We start from the raw sequence: 23,762 nt of genomic DNA, 5'->3' as shown, positions 1-23,762 counted from the left end.
AGGCTCAGTCCATGTGCAGGAAGGGTCTTCTAAGAGCAGGTATCTCGTTCTCGTACTCATTGGCGTAGATGACCACATTTCCAATGTCGCCTACTCGGCTCATGGGGCTGTAATCCATAGAGACCCCAGAGTCTGCCACTGCCATGTAGGTGTACCCGGGGCCTTTGGACATCCAGGCGTGGTTTGGGTACTCAAAGCTGGACTGTGACGAAAGGCCGGAGCTCTGCTGCCCGGATCCCAGGTCGGAGTGCGATTCACAGGACACGGTCTTACTGGAGGCGAAAAGCACCTCAAGCGGTAAGGCCTCCTCGAGAGCGTCGTCCAAGTGACCGTCTTCTCTTTGGTTGTTGCCACTGAGGGTGACGTAGGCGTCTTGGGACTCCAGCAGAGAGGACTTGGAGCAGGGAACTGGGTTCTGGTGGAGCGCCCTTAAGCGGTCCATCAGCCAGTGGTCGTGTGGTGTGGCTCTCCATCGCTCTGTCAACTCCGAATCATCCCTTTCCAACGGCTCTCTCTCGACCGGCCCTTTCATTTCATCCTTGTCCTCCTTTCTGCCTGTGGTCGAAGCTTTAAAGGCCTTGGGTGGCAGAGGTGGGAAAGGCAGCGAGGGGCCAGGACTGAACTCTGACAGGACCTCCAGAGGAGAAGGGCTTTCTTCTGAGTAGAAGTACTCTGGAGTCAACCATATGCCTCCGTTGGTCTGACCTAACCACTCCTGTACAAAAACACAACAAAGGATATTGAAAACTCCTTGAAGCCTTGGATATTCTAAAATGAAGATGACACTTTTTTAAAACACCACTATTGTGTCTTGACTACCATTGGATGGATTGGCATGACAATCAGTTCAACGTTTCAGTTTGTCCACACTAAATAGCAAATGTCAGCGTGCTAACACACTAAATTAAGACAACGAACAACATGGTAAACATACACGCCAGACATGCCAGCATTGTCCCTGTGAGCCTGCAGCATGCTGACGTCAGCATTTAGCACAAAGCAGCCTTGTACCTAAGTACAGCCTCACAGAGCCGCTAGCAAGGCTGTAAACGTGTCTCGCTCTTACCTTAAAGTCCCCGCCATAAACAGTGAAAAGGCCTTGGAACTTGCTGTCAGGAGTTGGAATAGTCGGCCAAACCTTCTCTATGACAAACCTGAAAAGAGCACAGATGCTGAAATTACAATTCTACATTTGTTTTCTTGTGGTAAGTAAATTAGCTATGCATTGCTGGTTGTCTGACCTCCGCTGGGACAGGAGCATGGTGAGAGACAGCGCAATGAGGAAGAGAGAGATGATGAGCGTCAGGGACACGATGAGTAGGTCGAGTTCTGGAGGAGGCACACAATGATCAAAAACAGGCATTGCATTGGGAACCAACTTGAATTGGATTGGATCTGTCCATGTACAGTGAAAATGTGGGATTACAGCCTTTTAAGAGTGCTCACCTGCAGGCGGTGTTTCCATGAACACCGGGTCACTCCAGGCGCTCCAGTAGCCATTGTAGCTAATCCCGTCCATCTTTACACGCACTCGCACCTTGTACTTCGTGCCTGGCTGCAGGCCTCTCAGGGTCAACTCTGAGCTGGCTCTTACCACCTCCACCTGCAAAACAGTCCCCAACTCGTCAATACGGGTCCACATTGTCCCCAACCATTCAACCAACCTGCTGCACAAAGCTTCATTCCCCCTCTAACATATCAGTGAGGTCGTGCAGGGCATTAAAGCAACCGCCGTACCTGCCCCGCGTGACTGTCGGCCGCGGTGTAGTTGACCTGGTACAGCACGCTGTCATACATGTACTTGAGAGGAGGAACCATCCAGCTGACATTCAGCTGGCCTTTCTCACCGGTCCTGCTCACCGTCACGTTATCGGGAGGGTCCAGGAGAACTGTCATGCAGGTAGACAAGAGGCAGCTTGTTAGGGAGGATTTTGACGGAAGTCGGGGAAAGAACATTCTTCCCCAAAAGAATATAGATATTTATTTGAAAGAAATAAAAAAGGTATTGGGAATTTTAGAGTCAATGACAATGAATCATTCTCACACAAACCTTTCAAATGCACTGCTCTGACGTTTAGCGAAGGCAGTGGCAGTGAAATAACTTACAGACAAGCTCGATGAAAAGGCTGCGATGGTGGATCAGCTTTCCCTCTCGATGAACTCGTAAGTCCATTTGGACAAACATCTGGGGTTGGTTCAGGTGGCAGACAAACAGCCTTTTTCCGCCCGCTAGAGGAAGGGCTCTCAGTGGGCACCTGCTGCTGTTTTCCTTCCTGACAGAGGAAGACAAAAAGCACTCAGAGGGTTCAGAGAGAGGTTTTTCTTGAATGAGGCCACCTAGAATTCAGACATGCTGAATGTTGCTGTTGGTTTTGGCCTGCTTGTTACTGTGACTTACTGGTAGCTGTACGTGAAAGAGTACTGGTCCACGGAGCCGGCCCTCTCCTCATCTTCCTCCCAGAAGCATGTGAAGTCCTTCCTGCCGTCGACGAAGCACTTGGGGTTTTCTGGCTCCTCTTTCAGCAGTATAGACACTGAGGAGGTGAAGTTAGGGGGGGGGGGGCAACAGCTTGTTATTGTTATAGATTTGAAATCCAATAATCCAATATAGGAAGAATAAACGTGGTGGATCAAAACCTTTTTTTTTTTTTATCTACCTAATACTTATTTTACTTTAAAAGGGGCACTTTTGATGTTCTACAGAATGAATACAAACAAATTCTCTTACCTTTTTTTTCGAAATCTCGTGCCCCCTGGACAACGGACGCTTCTCGCATGGCGCAAAATATCCCGCAAAGCGCCAACAAGCGGCTCAGGTGAAAGCATATCATCCTTTTGTCTCCTGTCGCCCGCCAGCATCACTTGAAAACAACCTGCCACTAACGGGTCTGCCGCAGCTCTCTCAGGGGGAGGCTTGTTGTTTTTTTTGTTCAGATACCATGGATAGCGCAGCGCAGTTTACGCGCCTGCTTGTGAGCGATAAGCTGCGGAGAGCCGAGCTGTTTACCTCCAAAAAGTCGGTAAAGGAGGGGAGGGGCACGTGCACTCTTGCAAAACTTTTTACTCTCCCGTTTGGGGGGGGGGGGGGGCGTGAATCACGCGCTCATTGATGTTTACCACTTGTTTTTTTTTTTTGCTGCTGTGGGGAGAGAGAGACGTGCGTAAAAGCGCGCAAACGTTGACAGAGAGAAAGGGTGGGATGGATGGATACATGGATAGGTTGATAGATTAACAAAATGAAAATAGAAATGATAATAACATCAGTACAAATAATAATAATACCAATACAACAATAATAACAGTAAAACCATTTTATATTTTCTAAATGGGTATATGTCTGAGAACCTGTCTCGAGGCTGAACTGTAGTTCACTGCAGGAGCTGAAGCCTTGAGGAGATGTCGCTCAGCCCCCTTTTCTGGACCCGGGCCAGCTGAATCCCTGCACGTGCCCAAGTAACGGAAACCGCAGCTACTCGCACGTCTCAGACGCAGACCTAAACGGTTTCTTATCTACTTGCTGCACCTACATGTTTTCTTCGTTTTTACCACGCCCTTGTTTCTTCACCCACGATAAGTGGCCCGGGGGGGGGGGGGGGGGGGGCGGTTAGTGGCCCATCCCCACCCATTTAAATGCAATTCAGCGCCTCATTTACGTCACACGTGGGTGCTGATGTAAACAGCATGCTGCGTTTCACTCACATGACTGCTTGAACCTTTTTTTGTCAGCTTCACGTGTTTTTCAGCCAGTTTAGTGAAATTCAATCTCCAGATAAGTTCAGTTGAGGCCCTCATGTCGGGCCTTGCTGACCCCGCTGGCAGGAAGAAGGGGATGAGGAAATCCGTATCGTCGTGGAGGACAATGCAGAGTGTGGTTTCTCTGGTTCTACTGATAAAACGTGAAGGGAAAAAAAGCCCGGACCTGATGTTTCGGGGTTAGGTCATAAATTACACTTCACATGCTGCTGTCACACTGTACACTCATGTAAAAGGAACTAAAGACAAGGATCTGCAAACACACTCTCCCTTTTGTGATGAATATATCCTTTATTTGCATGTACACATTTCGACATACTCAGTTTATTCTTGTTTATAGGATCCATTTTTTCACCGCCCCACAATGCTTCCATCCAACACATTCAGAGCCTTAAATAAAGGGATCCAACGATGTGATCTCCCCTCTTTTAGAAAGCGACCAATCAGGAATGCGACACAAAATAGATCGTAAACAAAAGAGAGAAAGAACAAACCCCAGGCTAACAGCTCTGGATGCTACTGACATAAGTTGTACAAAAGCGTCAGAGTCGGCAGTTTTTCAGTAAGGCAGAAACCGGACGAAGTGGTGAAATATTCAACATCAGTGTTTAGCACATTCAAGCAGCAGCCGCCCTGGTAAGCTCCTTTTGCGGTTATGGTTGATATATCAGGTTGATATATCAGGTGGCAAGTCAGTAGTCGGCACATGGACAACTAACAGAAAATAATGGCAACATAACCGATTTGTGGTGCAATCCATAGGCTTTGAAATTTAAATAACTTCATTCAGGACACAGTTTTCAGGTGTGGAGAGGGGGTTGACCGTTCAATACTGACATGGAACAATGAACACAAAAGCTATTTCAGGTCCAGTGTAACTGATGGCAAACAACGTGACGTGAAATGAAGGTGAAACCTCATTGTATTTACTTCAGATGACAGCAGTGGGAGATGAAGTGACGAAGGCTCCTTTAAAAGATGCTCAATACTCAACTCAGAGCACATCTGTTGCCTCCACCGGCTCTCAATGTTAGCAGCCAACGGTGCTAACAGCGCAAACAACGGCAACAGATATGTCAACAATACGTCAACAAAGCACAGAGAAGCTCGGATTACAACACACACAGAGGGAGGGTGACTTCAGCTCATTGCTTTTCCTCACAGTGGCAACAGCACATGTTGAGGCCGACACTTATCCTTCAGAGATCAGTGTTCTGGTACGTATACACACACACACACACGCACACACACACACACACACACAGTGCTGCATTTCCACATAACAGTCATTATGTCAGTAAACAAGGACAAAAAGAAAATTCACCACTTTGTAGAAACTCATTAATTAAGCATAGTAGGTTTGCCATGCCAACTCTTTGGCATGCTGCAGTCTGTGGGAGTGGGGTGCGTGCGTGGGTGGGTGTCGCGGTGAACGCACGCGTCGGTTTTGCGGGAGAAGCCATTTAAAGACGGAGTGGCACAAAGAGGTGAGCTACGCCACGGGGCCGTACAGGTACAGGTGTCGGCGATAGTTAAAACGAATTCATGGCACCGGCGCGGCAGCGTATGTGTAGAGAGCGGCGCTCCACGTTGGGCATCACCGTCGCCCTCCAGCTGTCTCAGCGTTACTGCACAGGAACAGGCTTCGACAGCCTCCCAGAGGCACTGAGGGCAACTCTTTTTTTTATCATCTTGTCATCATTTTGAACTTCATAATAAGACATAACAGAGAAATCCTCGAGGGTAGGTGAGACATTAGCGGTACTTCATGTTTGGCATACAGACATGAGAGCGGTATTAATCTTCTCATCCAACTCTCCACAAGGTAGCAAATAAGCAGATTTCACAAAACGTCAAACTGTTCCTTTAAGCGTTACAAAGCTGGATGTGCCTTTTGTTGAGGCGTCATTTGCACCTGAGCACACTGAATGTATCTCAAACAAAACAATGAATGCCACAAAGCACAGCCACCTACAGCCACTATTTGGCATCACTGGCTTTAAGTTATCTGCACAAATATTTGTCGAGGAAAAATGAAAGCCACTGAACAAATGTCTCAGATAAGGTCGCAGCAGCGGTTGAGTTGGGTGGGGGGGACGGAGCACCGGACACGTTTGGTGGACTATCAGCTCACCGCAGAGCTGACGGGGTTGGACACAGAGACAGAAAGTGGGCCCCCTTTAAGGGTAAAAGACTGAAACACAGGGCTGAGGAGGGTCTGACAATGCTGATGAAGAGTATTTCAGCGAGCTGTCCTTTTGGTTCGTGCCGGGCTGTGTGGACAAAGCAGAGCTGGGCGTGGCTGGAGTGAAGAGACAGGAAGAGGTGCGGCACTTTACGTGGTCGAGGCACAGAGAGGGAAGGCCTTAATATATGATTATCAGTGTGTGTGTGTGTGGGGGGGGAGCTGGTAAGAGGACGGACACTTCAGCAGGTGCAGCCCCCGTGGCTCTCTGACGGCGAGTCTTTAAGGGGCTGGTTCCTGTGGTTGGACACAAGGTCGATGTCCCCCTCCATGCTCTCGTTCATCTTCTCGCAGATGACGTCCACCAGCCGCTCGAACACCTGCTTCACGTTGATGTTGTCCTTGGCGCTGGCCTCGAAGAAATGGAAACCTGAGGGGGGGGGGGGGGGGGTAGTGACATGGTTTCAGTAGATGTATGCGTGTTGAAACGTCTGTGGGCAGAAGCTAGCGGGTAGAAGTGCGAGTGAAGAGTCTCTACCTAGCTCCTCCGCCAGCCTCTGGCCGTCCTCCGTGGGTACGAGCCTGTCGTCCTCCAGGTCACACTTGTTAGCGATCAGGATCACCTGAGCATTGTCCCACGAGTACGTCTTGATCTGCGTCGCCCTGTCGGACAGACATAACAGTATACGTGATTAAAAGCAGTAAAGAAAAAAAAAAAGCAACGTAGAAACCAACAAATTAGATACAGCAATAAAATATGAACCGAAGGGTGGTCGACACTCCTTTAAAAGTGTCCTCAGTGCCACTAATAGGGGGGAAAATACATCAAAATTTGCAGCATCACTGTGGAGTTGGTTTGCATGTCATCTCATTTTGGATGCAACTGCACAATGCAAGAATCTGGCAACCGGTTGTGTGAAAATGGTGCTCAACATTTAGCGCAAGGTCATTTATGGAGGTTTTGTAGAACTTTTGGTGACGAGTGGTGAGATTTCTGTCGGAAAGTAGTGGGGAGAAAAGGTTTTCCCAAAAATGACAAATGTAGAAAAAATGGGCATGATCTGTATGCATAGATAGGCAAAAGAATCCATGGAAACAATTGGCTGCTTGTTTTTACACCTCACACTTCCAGCCTTATGAGCAAAAAGGGGCTTCATAATCTAACTTCATGAGAAATGGGACAAAAGAATAAAATAATATTCTCCTGGACCAAAATGTTTAACAGTATCCGACTCACCAGTCCTGAACTGCGTTGAAGGAGTCCTGGTTAGTGATGTCGTACATGAGCAGGAAGCCCATGGCTCCTCTGTAGTAGGCCGTGGTGATGGTGCGGTAGCGCTCCTGCCCCGCTGTATCCTGCATGGAAACACACACACACACACACACACACACACACACACACACACACACACACACACACACACACACAAATATATTTCTACGCTTCACACTTTTCATATTGATCAAAGTCTACAAAACAAACTGAAAGAAACATTAATTCCCTGTGGTGACTCAACACATGGTTTATGACTTGAAACCACAAGGGGGCAACATCATCCAAACTATGGTCTGTAGCTGCAATACTTACTGAACCAGTGTGGAGTCATCCAACACTTTCAGAGGAGGGGGGGGGCCTGCTCAACTGTCACACTCAGAAACATCTGGCAGAATGCAGATGCATGTTACTTCTGACTGAACATATAGAGTGGTCCCCTTCATCAACACCACCTGTCATATTCAAATATGGCTCCTCGTATTTTAAACGGGGTGCTATTTAACAATGTTCATTTATAAAAGTGGATATTTGGTGTGATATTTTAGACCGTCAAGGTTTAGATCGGTTTGGGTAAGTCTGGATTCATACGACCACTTTTAAAAACATTACAAACTACGTGACTTTTTAGCGAACTGTTAAGGGAACACGTGAAGGATCATTCATGAGGAGTTAGGAAAAAGTCCACTGCAGTGCTAAGAGTATCCGACTGTTATAGCCGTGGGACGACATTACCTCCCTTCCTTTGGTAAAGCACGGTCCAGTGCTCCCTATGCTGAAGGAGATAAGAAAGCATTTCGAGCATTCGACCAGCTCTCTTCATGTCTGCCACTGAGATACTTTCCGGGTCACTTCACTCAGTTAGAAACCTTGCTCAGCAAAAAAATAAAGAAATACTCTTAGAGTCCAGCCGTGGTTTCACACACTCTCACTCACGACAAGTAGCGTTCATGCGTTACGACTGGTTTAATACGCGTTTTCGTTATTTCTTTTCAAATAGTTGAGCGACTCTGTAATCTGGCAGCTGCAGCACCTTCTGTTTGGAAATCACTGGTCAGGTAAATCATTGGCGATGGTGGGTGAGTTATTAAAGGAATTTTCAAATAAAATGTGTTTGTTTATGTCAGGTTTCAATCAGCAGAAGTGAAATAGATAGTTGTATGGATCTTGTGTGCTGTCTTGGAAATAATAGGCATCTCTCTCCTTCCAAAGCACTTCACACCACCACCGGAGGACGAGGACGAGGAGGCCAGCGAGTTTATCAGAGGCATCTCTTAAATTAAATGTGCGACATCACGGTTCAGAGGATGAAAGATCACACAGGTAGGCTGACCCCCCCCCCCCCCCCCCCCCCCCCCCACTTGGTAACCCGTCTGAGTCCTCATTTGCATCTGGGGCCTAAGTATGTGTGTGTGTGTGTGTTTGTCTGATGTTTTCCTCACAGTGAGGAGGAGGAGTGGGTTGCCCAGGTAACCGGAGAGGCCATTGAGGGTTATGAATGTTCCATTACAGCCGGGGCTGCTGTGGGTGGTCGGCCCAGATGATCACCTCTCGCTTCACGGAAACGGTCAAAGTAAATCCTCCTGTCAGAGACGACATCGCTCGCCCTTCTTATGTTCTCTTCACTCTTTCAAACGTCACAGTCAAACTCTGCCTTCTGTCCGGGGCTTATTTGTGCTTCATTAAAAGTGGTAAATAGTCCGGGTCCATCCTTCGTCTCGCCCACGCAGAGATGAACACATATTTGGCAGCGTAATGGGGCGTCTAACCAAATAGACCATCCCACCTGCGGGGGTTGCTATAATCAACTCCCAGCCAGTAAATAAAAGCTGCTCCCTCGTGTGTGTGTGTGTGTGTGTATATATATGGTGATAGACGGGGACTGGGGTATACATCAGGACCCTGCGTGGTCAGAGACGTCACCGGGACCGGGATCTTTAAAAAAAATTAAAACACACGTCACCTGCGTTTACATCAGCCTGCCGACACAAAGCAGCGTCTCCTGGGCGACCAAGTGTGCGGAAGGCGTGTGCGCGTTTGCTCAAAGATCGGAGGTATATTTCCATGACACCAAAAAAGAAAGAAAGGGACGTAAACATTGTGTGTACACAGTGGGAAACATGCGCTTGAGCTCGGCTTATTCAACGTACGTGTGTGTGTGTGTGTGTGTGTGTGTGTGTGTGTGTGTGTGTGTGTGTGTGAGGACCATGTGGTGCGTTATCAGGCGAGCCATATTTCCATGATACACAAAGCGGAGGCCAGCAGCTGTGCAGTGGTGGGATCGTCAACAAATACCTGTGTGAGGATCCGCTGAAACGCTCTCACGTGAGTTTAACAGCCGGGATATTTCAGAGTTGATTGTTAACGACGCGTTAAGGGAGGACTCGGCCCCACGCCCTTTTTAAATACACTGCCACATGGCGCTGCAGTATATCTTCCTTACGTCCCCGTCACACGCTGATAGGGAGCTTCCTCTGCTTCCTGCTCGTAGGAAACAGCGGGTCTCTTTGTCGTTACCCAGCGTTCCCTTCCCAAAAGCCTCACCTAACACACATTATAGTAAAAGTTAATTTCCTCCTCCTCCTCCTCCTCCGTCGTTGTTGGGATATCAAACACACCGCTAACACTGCATGTCATTTAAAAAGAGACTGGGTCTGGTAGGTGAGTGTGTGTTTTGGCGTGGGCTCCTCTGCTGCTGATTCATCTCCGTCACCGTTTGTGTATCACACGGTGGCTCGCACGTTGTTGGTTCGAGTGAATCATCTGTTTGAACAACCTGAACCATGTATGTCAATAGGATTTGTGGTGTGTTGTGAGTAATGTGGGCTGAGAGTGAAACAAAATGAATGAAGGATACACTTCATAGAACAGTGTGGAAGCCCTGCAATGAATGCCAGGGTTGGTTTTATTTCATGTTTTTTATTTAGACTGTCGGGGGAGCTGATCCGGCTCAAGCTAGCGGGTTCCAGCCTTTGGGCTAAGCTAACCAGCTGCTGGCAGTAACTTCGTATTTACCGGTACCAATCTCCTCATCTAACTCTCTGAAAGAAAGGGGAATAACTGCACGATTTCTTCAAAGAGGTGCTCCAACAATTTCCTATTGCACATCTGTAGAAGAATATGATGACATCACTCTGGGTTTACTTTTCAGGGCCACTAACGACTTAAAACAACCGTTTTCAACCGCTTCGTAATAATCCTCATGAGTAAACTGACTTTTAATTGGTGGAGTCCCACTTGAAACAGCGATTGTTAAAACTTTTTAATTGGCATCCACCTCAAGGCCTTTACACATCAGGGGAGTTCTTTCACGAAGAATGTGAATATTACGCAACAAAAAAAAGCGGCGTCCTTTTTTTTCCCGCACAAGTTTGATTTATCTGAGCTTTTGCTGCGTGAATAATGTCATCGACCATTTAAGTTGTGCGGAACGGGTTGAGTTGCGGGTGTATTTGAATGGAACAGCAACACAGAGGCTCTGTTGTCCGAAAACAAGATGGCAAACTTCATTACTCCTTTCAACCTCGACGAAGGCAGCAGACCAGATTTACTCCTTCTGTTCTTCCCTTTCAGAATAAAAGCCCTAGACATTGAATATTCACAGGCGAGTATTTCGCACTTTTGTGTTTATTCTGGTGTGTAAAGGCCTTTACGTGTGTAGCTCTTTGTTTCTTAAATAGTGAGTTACAGTAACTGCTGCATGACTCGCTGCAGCGTCGGTCAAGAAAGCCACAAACTCGTGAAATGTTGCATTGACGAATTTGCATGATGTCATATGCTCAAGAGTAAACACAAACGAAAAAGCATAACAAGCAAAGAGGAAGCACCACAAAGAATAACTGCTTCAAATTCACGCTGCCTGCAATAATGACTGTATTTGTATCCGTTTAAGTGAAACCAAACCAAGAGGAAAACATGGCGACTCAAAATATTTCATCATGTCCAAATTCATTGAAACTACAAACTGCATCAGCAAATTATTATCGAAATTAAAGCAGCTATAATCAATATTGTTGACATCAACAACTGATCAAATGAGTGTGATGTGTATGGAGTCACTATTATCTCTCTTCAGCTTTATGGGACTTTTTTGGCGTCCCACAGCTCAGCTGTTTTGTTTCATGGTTTGTTTATGTCTTTGCTGGAAAAGCTTTAAAAGCCACTCTGCTGTACCTGCCTAACAAACAGCAGAAATACACAGTTATCAAGCTGGCTACCGTTGAAAACAGCAGAACGTTTAGCAGCTAAAGAGACAGATATTTGCCTGAGGATTAACGTGAACGTTGCTCCGTATCGGTTTGATGTGATGCAAGATAAGGGTAGCCGGTGACAATGTCTACGAAACCATGAGGAAGTCATGCTTTTTACACTTGCACAATTCACATGCCGAGCTCGCACAAGGGCCAAACCCACGAGTGTAGATGCTTCTAGACCTCGCCTTTAAGAAGGTCTGCCGGTTAGCCCTCTACCTCCAGGCTGCCCTAAAGAGACTCTATCGTGGCGTAAACAAGGATTCCACATGAGCTTACTTTATTCACATCTAAAGCAATGAAATCTGGAAGAGACTGGAGCCTCCATCTTCTTAACAACAAAGCAAATTCAAATGCACAAAGTGCTCAGGTGTGTTCGATTGAGAGACGAAGCACTTTACAATCAATAAGGGTTATTAGCCGCAGATGCAACGATTGCTATTTTTATGGCCGATTTCCAATTTTTTTTAAGTCTGCAGGTTCCGAACTACAACCGACAGCATAAATTTAAAAAACACAGCGTACATTATCCTCAAAACCACTCACCCAGATCTGCAGCTTGATCCTCTTTTCATTGCGGAACACGGTCTTGACCTTGAAGTCGATGCCCACGGTGCTGACGAAGGCGGAGGTGAAGGAGTCGTCCGCGTAGCGGAACAGGAAGGACGTCTTCCCCACGCTGCTGTTGCCGATGATCAGCAGCTTGAACATGTAGTCAAAGTTCTGGTCGGCCGCATCCTTCTGGGACGGCTGCTGCTGGAGGCGCGAGTCATTCGATGCCATCTAGAGAGGCGGAACACAAGGAGGAGGCCGTCTACAAACATGAACGTTTGGCGGAAACACGGCCGACACTGGTTTGAATCAACGAGTACGCTCTTCACTAGTGAATGAAACAGCTGACACGGCGCTGTGGAGAAAGATGTGGCTCCACACATCATTCTGGTGTAGGGGGGGGGGGGGGGGGGGGCGAATAAAACACTTGTTTGTATTTCTTTAAACCTGCTGTATTTTACAGGAAAAGCTCTAAAAATTGAACAACACCTGCTCAGCACCAAACAGCGAGTTTTTCCACCACTAGCGTTATGAAGCAATGTCTTCGCACGCGCACGAGGATGCGAATGCACGTTGCGATCGCCTTATTATCCGAGCACTGCTGTAGAATTAACCGATGCTCGTCTCACTGGAATATATTTACAGAAGTTCCAAAGCTACAGAAGCTGCTATTGATCTACGATTGAATCAAAGCGTCGCCAGATGTTAGTCGAATCCATCTGGGATCAGTGTGATCCAGTAACGGCTCCATTAAAAGGCTTTGCAATCAAAATGAAGACGACAGTGAGATCGAGTTTAGAATGCTTTGCAATTACAGGAAGCCGTGCCATCTGCTTTATTATAAGCATTCATCTCAGAGTAATCTCTCCTGAGGGGCCGGTGTGAGGTTACCTGCCGCTAAGTCTTCTGGTGTTGGCCGTCCAAACAGTGTGTGTGTGTGTGTGTGTGTGTGGCTCACCATGTCCATCCCTCCGAAAACACAGATGATGATCAATTGGTGCGGCACAGCGTCTCCGTGGAGACCAGACTAGGGACTCAGCTGCCAGCAAGACCCATTAGCGGTCAGTTCACTCGGCTTTTAACTGGCCAGATGGAGGTCTCCGGAGCAGGATGGGGATATCTATCACCCTACCATCAAGGGCTATGGGAGGAGGAGGAGGAGGAGGAGGAGGAGGAGGAGGAGGGGCATCGCTACTGAGAAATTGGAGAAGCCTCACAAAATCATTGACTGTGTAAATGTTTGCTCTCACAGTAATTGCCTGGCTATGAGAGGGACGAGTCCATGTTCCTCACTTGTATACTGTGCTCTTGTGTTTCCAAAAAGAAGTATCCAAAACAACTGATGTCTGCAAGAGGAAGGAAACACCCCCCAAAAAAACGAACCATGTTATTATTAAAATCCTTCCAACCTTTGTTGGGTTAGTATTGGGATTCTGTAGCTGACGTACACCTCCAGTCCACTGGAAGACTTTTCAAGCCTGCGCAAACTTGCGTGCCGGCTGATGTCGAAATGAAGCGCTGTTGTAACAGTAACGCAATCCTCTTTCACAACTTCACCAGGTAGGTGCATGCCACGTGAACACCATCCCTTTTACGCTGGAAAAGTGCTTCCCTGGGCTTTACGTAGAGTGCGGTGATCGGGGCATAAGTTTCAAGTCTTTGCCCTTTAAAAAAAACAAAACATCACATGATGCCCGTGCCACATAAGGGTCTCCGGGGGAACATTCTTGTGGGCGCTTAAAGAGCCCACGGATCCTCCCATTCAAAAAAAGTATTTCTTAGTCCAACTTTCAGCTCAGCTTAAGCCTGAAATAACCCCAGTCACATGTCCTCAGTGTTTACTGTGGAGCTCAGGATGTCTGCAGGCCAATAAGAAGGTTTACACAGCCAGCGAACACATCGGAGTCTCTTTTCACAAAGATGTCACATAAATTACAAGATTTACATGATGGAGTTTTCTTGTTACTGCGCTGTTGAGTGTCAAGTTCCCTCTGCACTGGACAACAATAAGAACCGGATACCAACTGAGTGATGACTTTGATAAGGGCCCCCACATCAGCACCTGGTGTCATTTGTCTCTGAAGGGACACACGTCCTCCAAGCAGTGAGACACATCCTCACTGATGAGAGTGAGAGCTCCTTTATGGAGCACCGGAGATTCGTTATCTCCAGTGAAATCAAACAGAGGCCATTATTGGTGAACAGGGCCCGGTGATGGTAGCCAGGACCAGCATTGATTGGTGGGGCAGCTGTCACGTCACTTCTTTCATTATTGAGAAGACTGAAACGCAAACACTGATGGGAGATGAAAACTCGTTTTATTACCATAGAGGAAAATTACGTCAATGACGTCAACGGTCTAACTTTTTACCACTTTACGCAGCAATAGCGTGCCGAACGAAAACCAACCAAGGGCCAGTGAAACCATACATTGGGTATCATTCCGCGAGCATCTACCTGTTAGCATAAATTCTAAATAAAGCGTAACCCCTCTGAGTGACGGTGCCGCATTAGCACTCGGACATGAAGGAAGCGTTCGCGAGGCAGGAAAAAACCCGCTGAAACTCGGAAACTTGAACAAACTTACCTTGTTTTGTAAGAAAAGCAAACGTCCAGCTCGGTTCAGAGATACTGTCTTCCGTCCGGCGGCGGTGAGATGCCGGGTAGAGTAACGTTAGCCTGCGAAAGTAGACCTAGCACCTGGAAAATATCCCTTTTTTCCTGCTCCAGCACCAGCACCAGCACCCGACCTGCTCTCTCCTTCCTCAACGGGATACTTTTCTTTTTTCTTTCGAGGTTTGGAGCCGCTCCCGGATGTCTGTAGCGTGGCTGACACTGTGGCTGGTGCTCCGTCTGTGGCAGAGTTAACACGGACTGCTGGAAGCTATGGGGCTGTGTCAGTGTACACAGCGCGAGGGCTGTACACCCAGTGCGCGCGCACTACGCTAACACGCACACTCTAGTGAAACAGGACAGAATAGTTTTAGAAGATCATAGATCATTATAGACTATGTGTCCAGGCTATTTAAGATTGACATGATACAAATCTATTATAACATATATTTATATTCATATCGTTTATTTGTATACTTTTCAGGAGCTATGCACGTGCAGGAAGATATTTACAAAAAAAGCTGTAGATCTACAATAAAAAACAAGTTTGCAAAATGTACAAACAGCGCATCACATATGAAACAATATCATAGAAAAGACACATTATCTACACATTTCTGTGTACCAAAAAAACTGAACAAAACAATCAATGCTCCAACCAAGAGACCTGGAGACCCTTTATAGACTCACTGAGTTCCTTTGACGAGGTTAAGTACATGAACATGACAAAGCAAAGATGCTATAAAGTCCCAGCAGAGATTTTCCAGGAATATTATAAAGGAATATTATTTTTAAAAAAGAGAAAAAATAGTGAAGGGATCCAACATCACTTCTTGTGTGTATCTCATTGGGATCATTCAAGGTAACACGATGCCAGATGGATTTGAGGTGATACAACCTGACTTCGCAGCCTAATTTGACTAAATAAATGTATCCGATTGAAAAACCTCCCCTCATGATTTGGGTTCTTCAAGGCCACAGTTACCAAAGTTCAGTGAGGTAATTGGTCTGTGGTTATTGTGTGTGTGTTATGGTCAGTGGCGGCTGGTGGAACATTTTCTAGGTAGGGCCATCCTATCAATTTCAGAAAACATCCCAGTATGATTTAATGCAAAAAAATGTAAGTATCAAACACGCATTATTACTTGGCAGTTAAATATTTAACATGTATTCCAACACGAAAAAAATCAGTAAATAACACTTATATAGTATAATATGTTTATTTATTGAGATGCCCCTATGGACCTGGTTATAGGAGGTAAAGATCAGCACACGGGGATAGCACGAGCAGGAAAAGCATATATTTTGCGCAGATATCATATTTTACACATTACTGGGTACATTCCATAGTTCAAAAACACAAATATTGACAATTTGTATAATTTATGATTATTATTATTTTTCTTTTTTTTCCTTTTTTGTGTGGCTCATGGTGGGGCCATGCCCCATGGCCCTCTATTGACCAGCCGCCACTGGTTATGGTTATTGTTTGTATCAAACTGAGCAGCCCAGTGTGTTTTCGTTATGCTGCGTACACATCCACCACCGAGATCAAACAATTGCAAACGAGGTCCACATTTCCACTTCAGAGATGATCGAATAAAGCTGCCTCGGGCTCCCTGACTCATAATTAATGTGCACACCATTCTCCCGTAACCCCACGGGAGCTCCAAACCCTGGTCCCTGAAACCAGTTATGTTGCAGCTTGTGAACCGCGTCTCAACGCGCACACAAGCTCGTTTCCTTGTGAGGGTCAGGAATGACGGAGGAAGGAGTCACTCAACGCTTCCTTTTGTTCCCCCACTTCCTCGTGTTTTACTTTGGACACGCAGAGTTGAGGGGGATTCTTTAACAGTGTGCATTTTTCTTCGTGGTCGGACCAAATAATCTACACATTGTATAGAAATCAAGGAGTTCTTGATACCAACAGTCCTGAGACGTCTCGAGCTATTTCACTTTAAATTCCCCCCATGCCATGCAATGGATGAGTGGATAGACTTGTTCTTTGGTAAAACCGGGTTTACTGTCTTTCCTGATGCCATGCAGCAGGAAACTTGTCCGGACGGTTAAAGACAGTCCTGAGTTTCAAGATGTTGAGACACTTGGACTAACTTCCTTGTGCATTCTACAAACTGACAACAACATACTGTAACACAATGTCAGCAAGGTGGACCAGACCGCTTTCAGAGCGAATTGTTCCATACTGCATCTATAAACCAGAAAGCAAAATAAATAAATCACATTCAATTATTACTGATGGCAGATAGAGAAACCATCTTTAAAAAGGCCAAGATGAATAAGCATTTGGGGAACAAAACTCAACTTTCAGTCCCTGCTTATTATCCTGAAATGTCTCGATTATAATCCATGAGCGCTGATGTTGTAGCTGCAACAGTGCATGCCTCTCTCATCCTGTAGCTCGCCAGTGAAGCAGTGTTCTCTGCTTTCAAGGCTGGTCCCTCTCAAAAAAAAACATGTGCGTCACCGGTAATTCAATTAAAACCTTTTCTATTCTAAATCCAGGAGCTGTCTGTTTGGGCCTGGGTTCTCTCATCGACGTGGATCTATGAGGATTAGAAGAACAATTTATTTCCAAACCAATCCAACAATAAAAAATAAAAAAGTGTTTGGTTTCAGAGCAGAATGATCATGACACGTCAAACATGTGGTACAGAACTCAACAAAATAAAAGCGGATGCACATGAAAGAACAATCACATGAGTTGATCAAATTACCATTTATTCTTTATTAAAATATCAGGAAACACAATATTTGACAAATACAAATGCACTAATCTATGCTGCAACATCAGCAACGAACTTTTCTCTGAATACACCTGCGTCCAAACAGCGCCCCCTGCTGGGGATGTGAGGAAACTGCCCACACAGTAACTGAGGTATGAGTCTTTTTTTTATACATTTTGTTCTTAACAGGGGGTGTGATCATGAGCACATTGAGACAGACGATTGACTGGATGAAAAGTGCTGATGGATAAAGGAAAACAGCAATGGTGGGGTTTTTATTTTGGGGATGCTAAATAGCAACAAAGGCATTCTCCCTCATAAAGACTCTGCTGCAGCAGGAAAGCAAAACTCTGGAATTGGGGCGTTTTTAACTCAAGTCCACTGGATTAAACCTAGCCCTCTCTAAATGGTGGATAAATTCAGAGCCGTGTAGATCAAGTTAGTTGTGGTGCAGATGAACCCCATCAGGTTGCAGAGCTGGGACAAGCCGTGGTAGCGGCCAAACGTGCGCTTGTAGGCCTTGTACTTGGGGTCCTGCTCTCGGAGTTTGGCGTAAGCTTCCTTCTGGCTGCCCAGGCCGATCTGGTCCCCGAGGCTGTGCTCCGTCTCCACCTCCCTCATCTGGAACATCACCTCGGTGGCCGCCGGGCCCAACCACTGGGCGTTCAGGCCTGCCGTGACCAGCGCCACGAAATACAGGACCATCTGCAACACGGGAAGATGCCGATGATTTACATGCAAATGTGATTTTTTTTTCTTTTTTAAAGTACTTTGAAAAAGTGTTGTGTCTGACCTGCACGCTCTCGTGCCAGTCCAGCAGCTCCCTGGGGTGGTATATGCCGTACACGGCCAGGCTGACCCCGCTGCTGCCCAGCAGACAGTAGAAGTACAGAGGGAAGAGCTTGCTCTGCACCAGGCCAAAGGTGTGCCGACTCACCTGCCGCACCAATGCAAAACCTGCAGCACAGACATCGAGATCCAGGACAGGGGTCAAAGTTATGCCCTCGTGAAGCAGGAATGCTAGACCTGTCACCATAACTACTTCTGTAGGAACGACATATTGTCCCAGAAATAATTGAGACAAATGATAATATTGTCATTTTATGCCGCTGTTCTAATGATAAAATGCAAGCGTAACAAATGCAAGTACACCCTTTTAAAGAGCAATGAACTTTTGATTCTAACGGTCATGTCCATATATCGTACGATACGTCAATAACATCAAAACGATCAAGCTCATGTTCATATATATTACAAAGAGTCGATAACACAATTATCGTGACAGGCTCAGTTGCAGCCATCTCTTGTGTTTGTGCTCCCACCTGCTATGAAGGAGACCCAGACCTGCATACCCCAGGAGAAGGAGAGCACCAGCAGGTGAAGAACTTTGACCAAGTCCGCGGGCACCCCCTCTGTTGCCATAGTTTCAATCTGCAAAAAATACATCGAATAAATACACAGTTAGCCTCCGTTAACCCTTCTGTTTAGCTGTCTTTGGCTTTACTTCCTCATTGGGGGACAATGGACCTCACAGCTGTACGAGTACAAATAATCATTGCACATTTTTTGTTTTTTTTCCTGACCTTAATAAACCAAATATGTAGAAAGGTAATGACGTGGCAGCTGTTGCTTTAGCGACAAACAGGGCGTGCACATCTGATGACGTGACACAATATAGAAAGTATAATTCTGACCACACTGTTACTACCATAAGACGATCTTAAGAGTCTTTTACATGTTAACCATTTGGACCCGAAAACCTTATGGGCTTGAAAAAAAAAAAAATGCATATTACTTTTGTTCACCAAAAAGTGAAGTATGTTGTCCCACATAGTGATGTCACTTAGGTTTGAGGGGTCAGAGGTCAACGTCCCTGTTAAACGTCTTCGGAACATATGAACAAACTCCAATATCAGAAATCCAAATATTCAAATAGACTTATTTGGGATTTTCTTTGGAGGAGGTAGAGCTGCATAAACAGTACTGTCAATCACATATATACTGTACGGCAAATGGCAAATATAAAGTACATTATCCTGATAAAAACAATTTCACATCTATATATTTTTTTAGCGGTTAGATATGGCAGGACCACACACTCTCTCACACACACACACACACAAGGACTGGGGCTCTGAGATAAAGGTCTCGTGCATCTTTCTCAGCCTGCTGCTCCACACATGCAACAGACCTGATAAGTCTCCAGAATGAGATAACGGTGCAGAAGGCAGAGCAGCGAAAAACACATTTCGCAATTCACTAACAATGACATTAATGCCTCTACACGCATCTCTGAACTCATTTGCATGTGGCGATAAAGGTAAATATACTAAAGAGAAGCAGCGGACCTATAGTTTCTGTCAACAACAGCTCACTTTAACACTGTTTCCATCTGGAACTGACCAGCTAACCAGCTGTAGCTTCAGAGCTGGGGGGGGGGGAGGGGTACACAAGTTTTATGTCGTCCGCAGAGTTGCTCTCTCCAATTAGCATTTCACCACGAGACGGACAGTTATCTACGTCATACACACCTGCACTTACCTTGCTTTCCGTGACGTCCATCGGTAACGTTAGTTTGCAACGCCAAATGCAAATGAATAACAACACAAGTACGATCCAAAGTTCAGCCGAGCCACTTCCTCTGTCATATCATTGTGTCAACAAGCCCCGCCTCTCATTGCGAGACGGACCAATAGCATTCTTTGAAAATTAATATTTAAGTACTTTACAGCCACAGTTGTGGTTGATGTTTTCTTTCACTGTCCCGCCCTTACTTTGGGTTTTACTCTCTACTTAAATATGTGACATGCTTGTCTGTTTTGATGACGACCTTCTTTGTCATGGCTTTGTTACGAAACGTTACTATCTTCGATTTCAGTTTAATAATAATAACACATTAAGTATCAAAAATGTAGCCTGACCAAGATAAAGAAATAGCCACCAATTAATTATTGGATAGTACACATCACAGGACGCCACAACAACAACAATAACAATAATAATAATAAAATAATAATACATCTTTGATAAAAAAAAAATAATTCTGAAATTCAAACACTTCAGCACCTCATCAGTTCTTAGCAACAGTTTCTTTATCTGCCGCAGCGTATTTCTACTTGAGGTTTCACTTATTTCTGTGACACACTATCAGACTTATTTTGTTCATTCCATTTTAACCTCAACTTAATGTGGCTCAGACCTTTCATCATTTTTTTGGGAGGAGAAACCTTTTATCAGCCGGCTCAACCATGACAATTCATCACTTTATCTCATTTGAATAATCAAGAGAATATTCAAAATTATTCAGTTATATTACAGTTGCCAGGATAGCTAAATGGGATTTATTTTCATCTATTCATCTCTACTATATATATATATATATCTGAGGTTGTATGATTTGAAGGATGTCACGTTTGGACCATCACCAGAGGAGGGAGTTAATTGAGAAGGAGAGACACACTATTGGATACATGACGCTATCAGTCTCCACCTCTCAGCCAATCACAGCCCAGAATGAATGCAGTACCCGGATGAAGTTGAATACACAGAGCATCCTCCGCTGCTGACATCCCTCTGGTAGGACAGACACACCATTAAACAAATGCGAAATAACACAACCCACAACACACGCACTTCAGTTTGACGTTTTACCTTCAAAGTCGTTTATCACAAGCTTCCTTTTTTTTTAATCTCATACGTCTTTACCCACCAGGTAGCATGTTAGCGAGTTAGCTTGCTAGCGTGTAGCAATAGCTTATTGGCGCTTCAGCTCAAGTGATATTCTGATCCGGTCTGACGTAAGTTGATTTATTCGGCTGCGGTTGTAGCTGTAGACTGATAACGTGGCTGTAATAAAGCATAATTCAGATTTGACTGTGTGTATTAGAGGCAGAGTTATTATCCACGAGGAAAAGGTGAAATGTAGTCACAGGTCTGTTAGTTTTGGTCCAGTGATTTGAACGTTACCTGCGTTATGAGCCAGGTAAGCAGCCATTACTGGTTATAATGACTATCTTATCATAATGGCTGCTTGTGTGTAGTTATATTGTTTAGTATAGGTGCAAAGCAATGGAACTAATACTGTACCTACCGTGAGTGTGTAAGTGTCTGGTAATGTCTCTTAACAGTTTTTTTGTTTTGTTCTTTTTGCAGCCACACAACATTACAAATGGGGCGCAGGAAGTCAAAGAGAAAGCCACCTCCAAAGAAAAAGATGACTGGCAACCTGGACGTCCAGTTCACGTGCCCGTTTTGTAATCACGAGAAATCCTGCGATGTCAAAATGTGAGTAGACATAAAAGTGCAGACAGAAATAGAGACGTGCGCACCATGAGCCACAGCACTAACATACGAACTGTTTCACAGGGAACGAACCCGCAACACAGGAATTATATCGTGCAGTGTTTGCTTGGAGGAGTTCCAGACTCCGATTACCTGTATCCTTTTTTTGATCAATTGTTTTGTGGAATTAAATGATGTATAAAGTCAGGTTTTAAAACACGTGGAGCGAGTGGTTTGTTTTTTATTGGAATGCCCCTTAACCCTGTTCCCATCAGATCTGTCTGAGCCGGTGGATGTTTACAGCGATTGGATCGATGCCTGTGAATCAGCCAATCAATAGTCATGTTTTCCTGTGACTCTCCCCTTCCCTCCAACCTCACTCACTTACACTTCTCCCCTGTGATTGGTCCATTAAATTCAGCCCTGTTCCGCTAGCACAGTGTAGCAAAATCTTCACAAAACTACAGCAGCTTTGTGTTTTTGCATGAGACGCTGGTCGGTTTGATTTTGCTGCAGTGTGGCTTGCAGAGCATGCAACAGTCCTCTGGCTGGGCCAGAGAGTTGCCATGTTTTGTCTCCCTCACAGTTCTCAGTGTAAACGTTCTTTAAATTCAGTTTCTTTAATGTTTTCTCTTTTATTCCGACAAAATTGTCTTAGAATTTAAATTGAAAATGTAACTGACCATCAGTGTTACATTCCATGTCCTCAATCGTTATTCTTTGTGTTTATTGATAAATAATATGACAAATGTCTGGTCTTTAGGTCGTTGTAATCAGTAGATGATAAAGTGTGTTACTTTTGTGGAAGTAGTTTTTCTGGTTTTCACCCAGTCTCTAATGCACTGAACCATTTTGTTGGATTCATTTTTAAGTTTAAACTGTCAACCTTTGTTTGTTGGATATATATATATATCCAACAAAGGTTTCGACAGTTTAAACTTAAAAATGAATCCATAGAGAGAGATTTGATTATTTTCCCTTTTTTTAAATCAGTCATGTACTTTCACTACTAATACGTATATGTATTTCACATCTACCGTGTATTTTTAGGTAATGAGAAAAATAAATGAGAACCATATTTTTTTCAAGTGTTTTTTTATTGCACAGTCATGTTTAGTGAACGCGTATAGAAATAAAAACAAAAAGGTCAAGAGGTTAGCGAAGATGTAACGTTTGAACAATGTTGAAACAAAGCAAACACATTAAAGTGAAATGTTACGATACAGTCACTCAACATTGCCGACATCACAGGGAACTAAAAAAAAAAACTACATTTGATTGAATAAAAAAAAGGGAATGTTCAGACGTTTGATGGATTGTACAAGTGCTTTTCTTCCACTAGATGGCACACTGCTACATGTCCTCATCGTGGCTGCGACTCCTTTGTTGCTGAACAACTGAAGAGCTCCGATCTATTGGCCCATTCAGCACATGAACACACACATGAAGCTTCTTTAACACCTAATTCTGACAGTAATTGGGAGCCGATACATCCGAAGATTTCACAAAGAAATGCGGAGGTTTTGATGTGAAGCACTCGACTAGGTGCCCGAGACTCCTCTGAAGCTTTTATGAATGCACATTACTGCTTTCTAGTGTGTTAAATGAATCCTGTAACCCTCCGCTAACATTACATTCAAAGCATTCGGTGGGTTTCAACAGTATGACGACGAAAATTTTAAAAACGAGAATCTCATCTGGATATTTGGCATGATTCACTGAGCAATCATCAGGTAGTACAGGCACCAGGGTCTACGCTGATATTGACATCAGTGGAGGATGAAGTACTCAGATACTTTACTCGAGGATACCATAAGTGTTAAAATACCCGTTACAAGTCCAGCATTGAAACGTTAAGTGCTGCACCGAGTGCTTGTTGTTTTTTTACATTTGAAGCTTCTATTGGAGGCTTTCGAATGTCTGCCATATTTCTTGACGTCACCCTAAATTAGAAAAAAAGACAATCTTGGACAAAATCCTGATTCAGAGGATTAAAAGTTGGCCTTTTTCTTTCTTAAATCACCTTCCTTCAATGAACAGAACTCGTCCGTGTGTGCAGCGAGCGGGTGAGCAAAACGACAACGTTGTTGAAAGCTAAATAGCAACAAATA

General features: G+C 44.9%; 4 protein-coding genes across 5 annotated transcripts; 1 reads left to right on the top strand and 3 right to left on the bottom strand.

The window, feature by feature from the left end:
* Nucleotides 1-4: 4 nt before the first annotated feature.
* epor (erythropoietin receptor) lies at nt 5-2,831 on the bottom strand (the record flags this gene model as incomplete). Its single annotated transcript, XM_079282471.1, has 8 exons — nt 5-715; nt 1,067-1,154; nt 1,242-1,329; nt 1,447-1,603; nt 1,738-1,889; nt 2,107-2,273; nt 2,399-2,534; nt 2,729-2,831. 8 exons carry the CDS (start codon nt 2,829-2,831, stop codon nt 5-7), a joined length of 1,602 nt encoding a protein of 533 aa, XP_079138597.1.
* Nucleotides 2,832-4,103: 1,272 nt separating this feature from the next.
* On the bottom strand, nt 4,104-14,821 carry rab3db (RAB3D, member RAS oncogene family, b). The gene is made up of 5 exons (XM_079282010.1): nt 14,601-14,821; nt 12,008-12,244; nt 7,176-7,294; nt 6,477-6,601; nt 4,104-6,368 (listed from the first exon to the last, which is right to left on the bottom strand). Exons 2-5 carry the CDS (start codon nt 12,242-12,244, stop codon nt 6,181-6,183), a joined length of 669 nt encoding a protein of 222 aa, XP_079138136.1. The 5' UTR covers nt 14,601-14,821; the 3' UTR covers nt 4,104-6,180.
* A 2,527-nt stretch (nt 14,822-17,348) lies between these two features.
* Nucleotides 17,349-20,039, bottom strand: tmem205 (transmembrane protein 205). Its single transcript, XM_079282381.1, has 4 exons — nt 19,912-20,039; nt 18,693-18,801; nt 18,164-18,327; nt 17,349-18,075 (listed from the first exon to the last, which is right to left on the bottom strand). Exons 1-4 carry the CDS (start codon nt 19,930-19,932, stop codon nt 17,773-17,775), a joined length of 597 nt encoding a protein of 198 aa, XP_079138507.1. The 5' UTR covers nt 19,933-20,039; the 3' UTR covers nt 17,349-17,772.
* An 869-nt stretch (nt 20,040-20,908) lies between these two features.
* elof1 (elongation factor 1) lies at nt 20,909-22,068 on the top strand. 2 transcript variants are annotated; one of them, XM_079282020.1, is made up of 4 exons: nt 20,909-20,946; nt 21,523-21,654; nt 21,736-21,806; nt 21,927-22,068. In XM_079282020.1, exons 2-4 carry the CDS (start codon nt 21,539-21,541, stop codon nt 21,989-21,991), a joined length of 252 nt encoding a protein of 83 aa, XP_079138146.1. In that variant the 5' UTR covers nt 20,909-20,946; nt 21,523-21,538; the 3' UTR covers nt 21,992-22,068. The 2 variants fall into 2 exon arrangements, with proteins under 2 accessions (XP_079138146.1, XP_079138147.1); XM_079282021.1 differs by lacking the exon at nt 20,909-20,946 and adding an exon at nt 21,068-21,167.
* The last annotated feature ends 1,694 nt before the right edge of the window (nt 22,069-23,762 follow it).

The sequence above is a fragment of the Melanostigma gelatinosum genome (genome assembly GCF_949748355.1).
Source record: "Melanostigma gelatinosum genome assembly, chromosome: 13".
Classification (NCBI taxonomy): domain Eukaryota; kingdom Metazoa; phylum Chordata; class Actinopteri; order Perciformes; family Zoarcidae; genus Melanostigma; species Melanostigma gelatinosum.
This window is presented reverse-complemented; position numbering and strand designations above follow the sequence as displayed.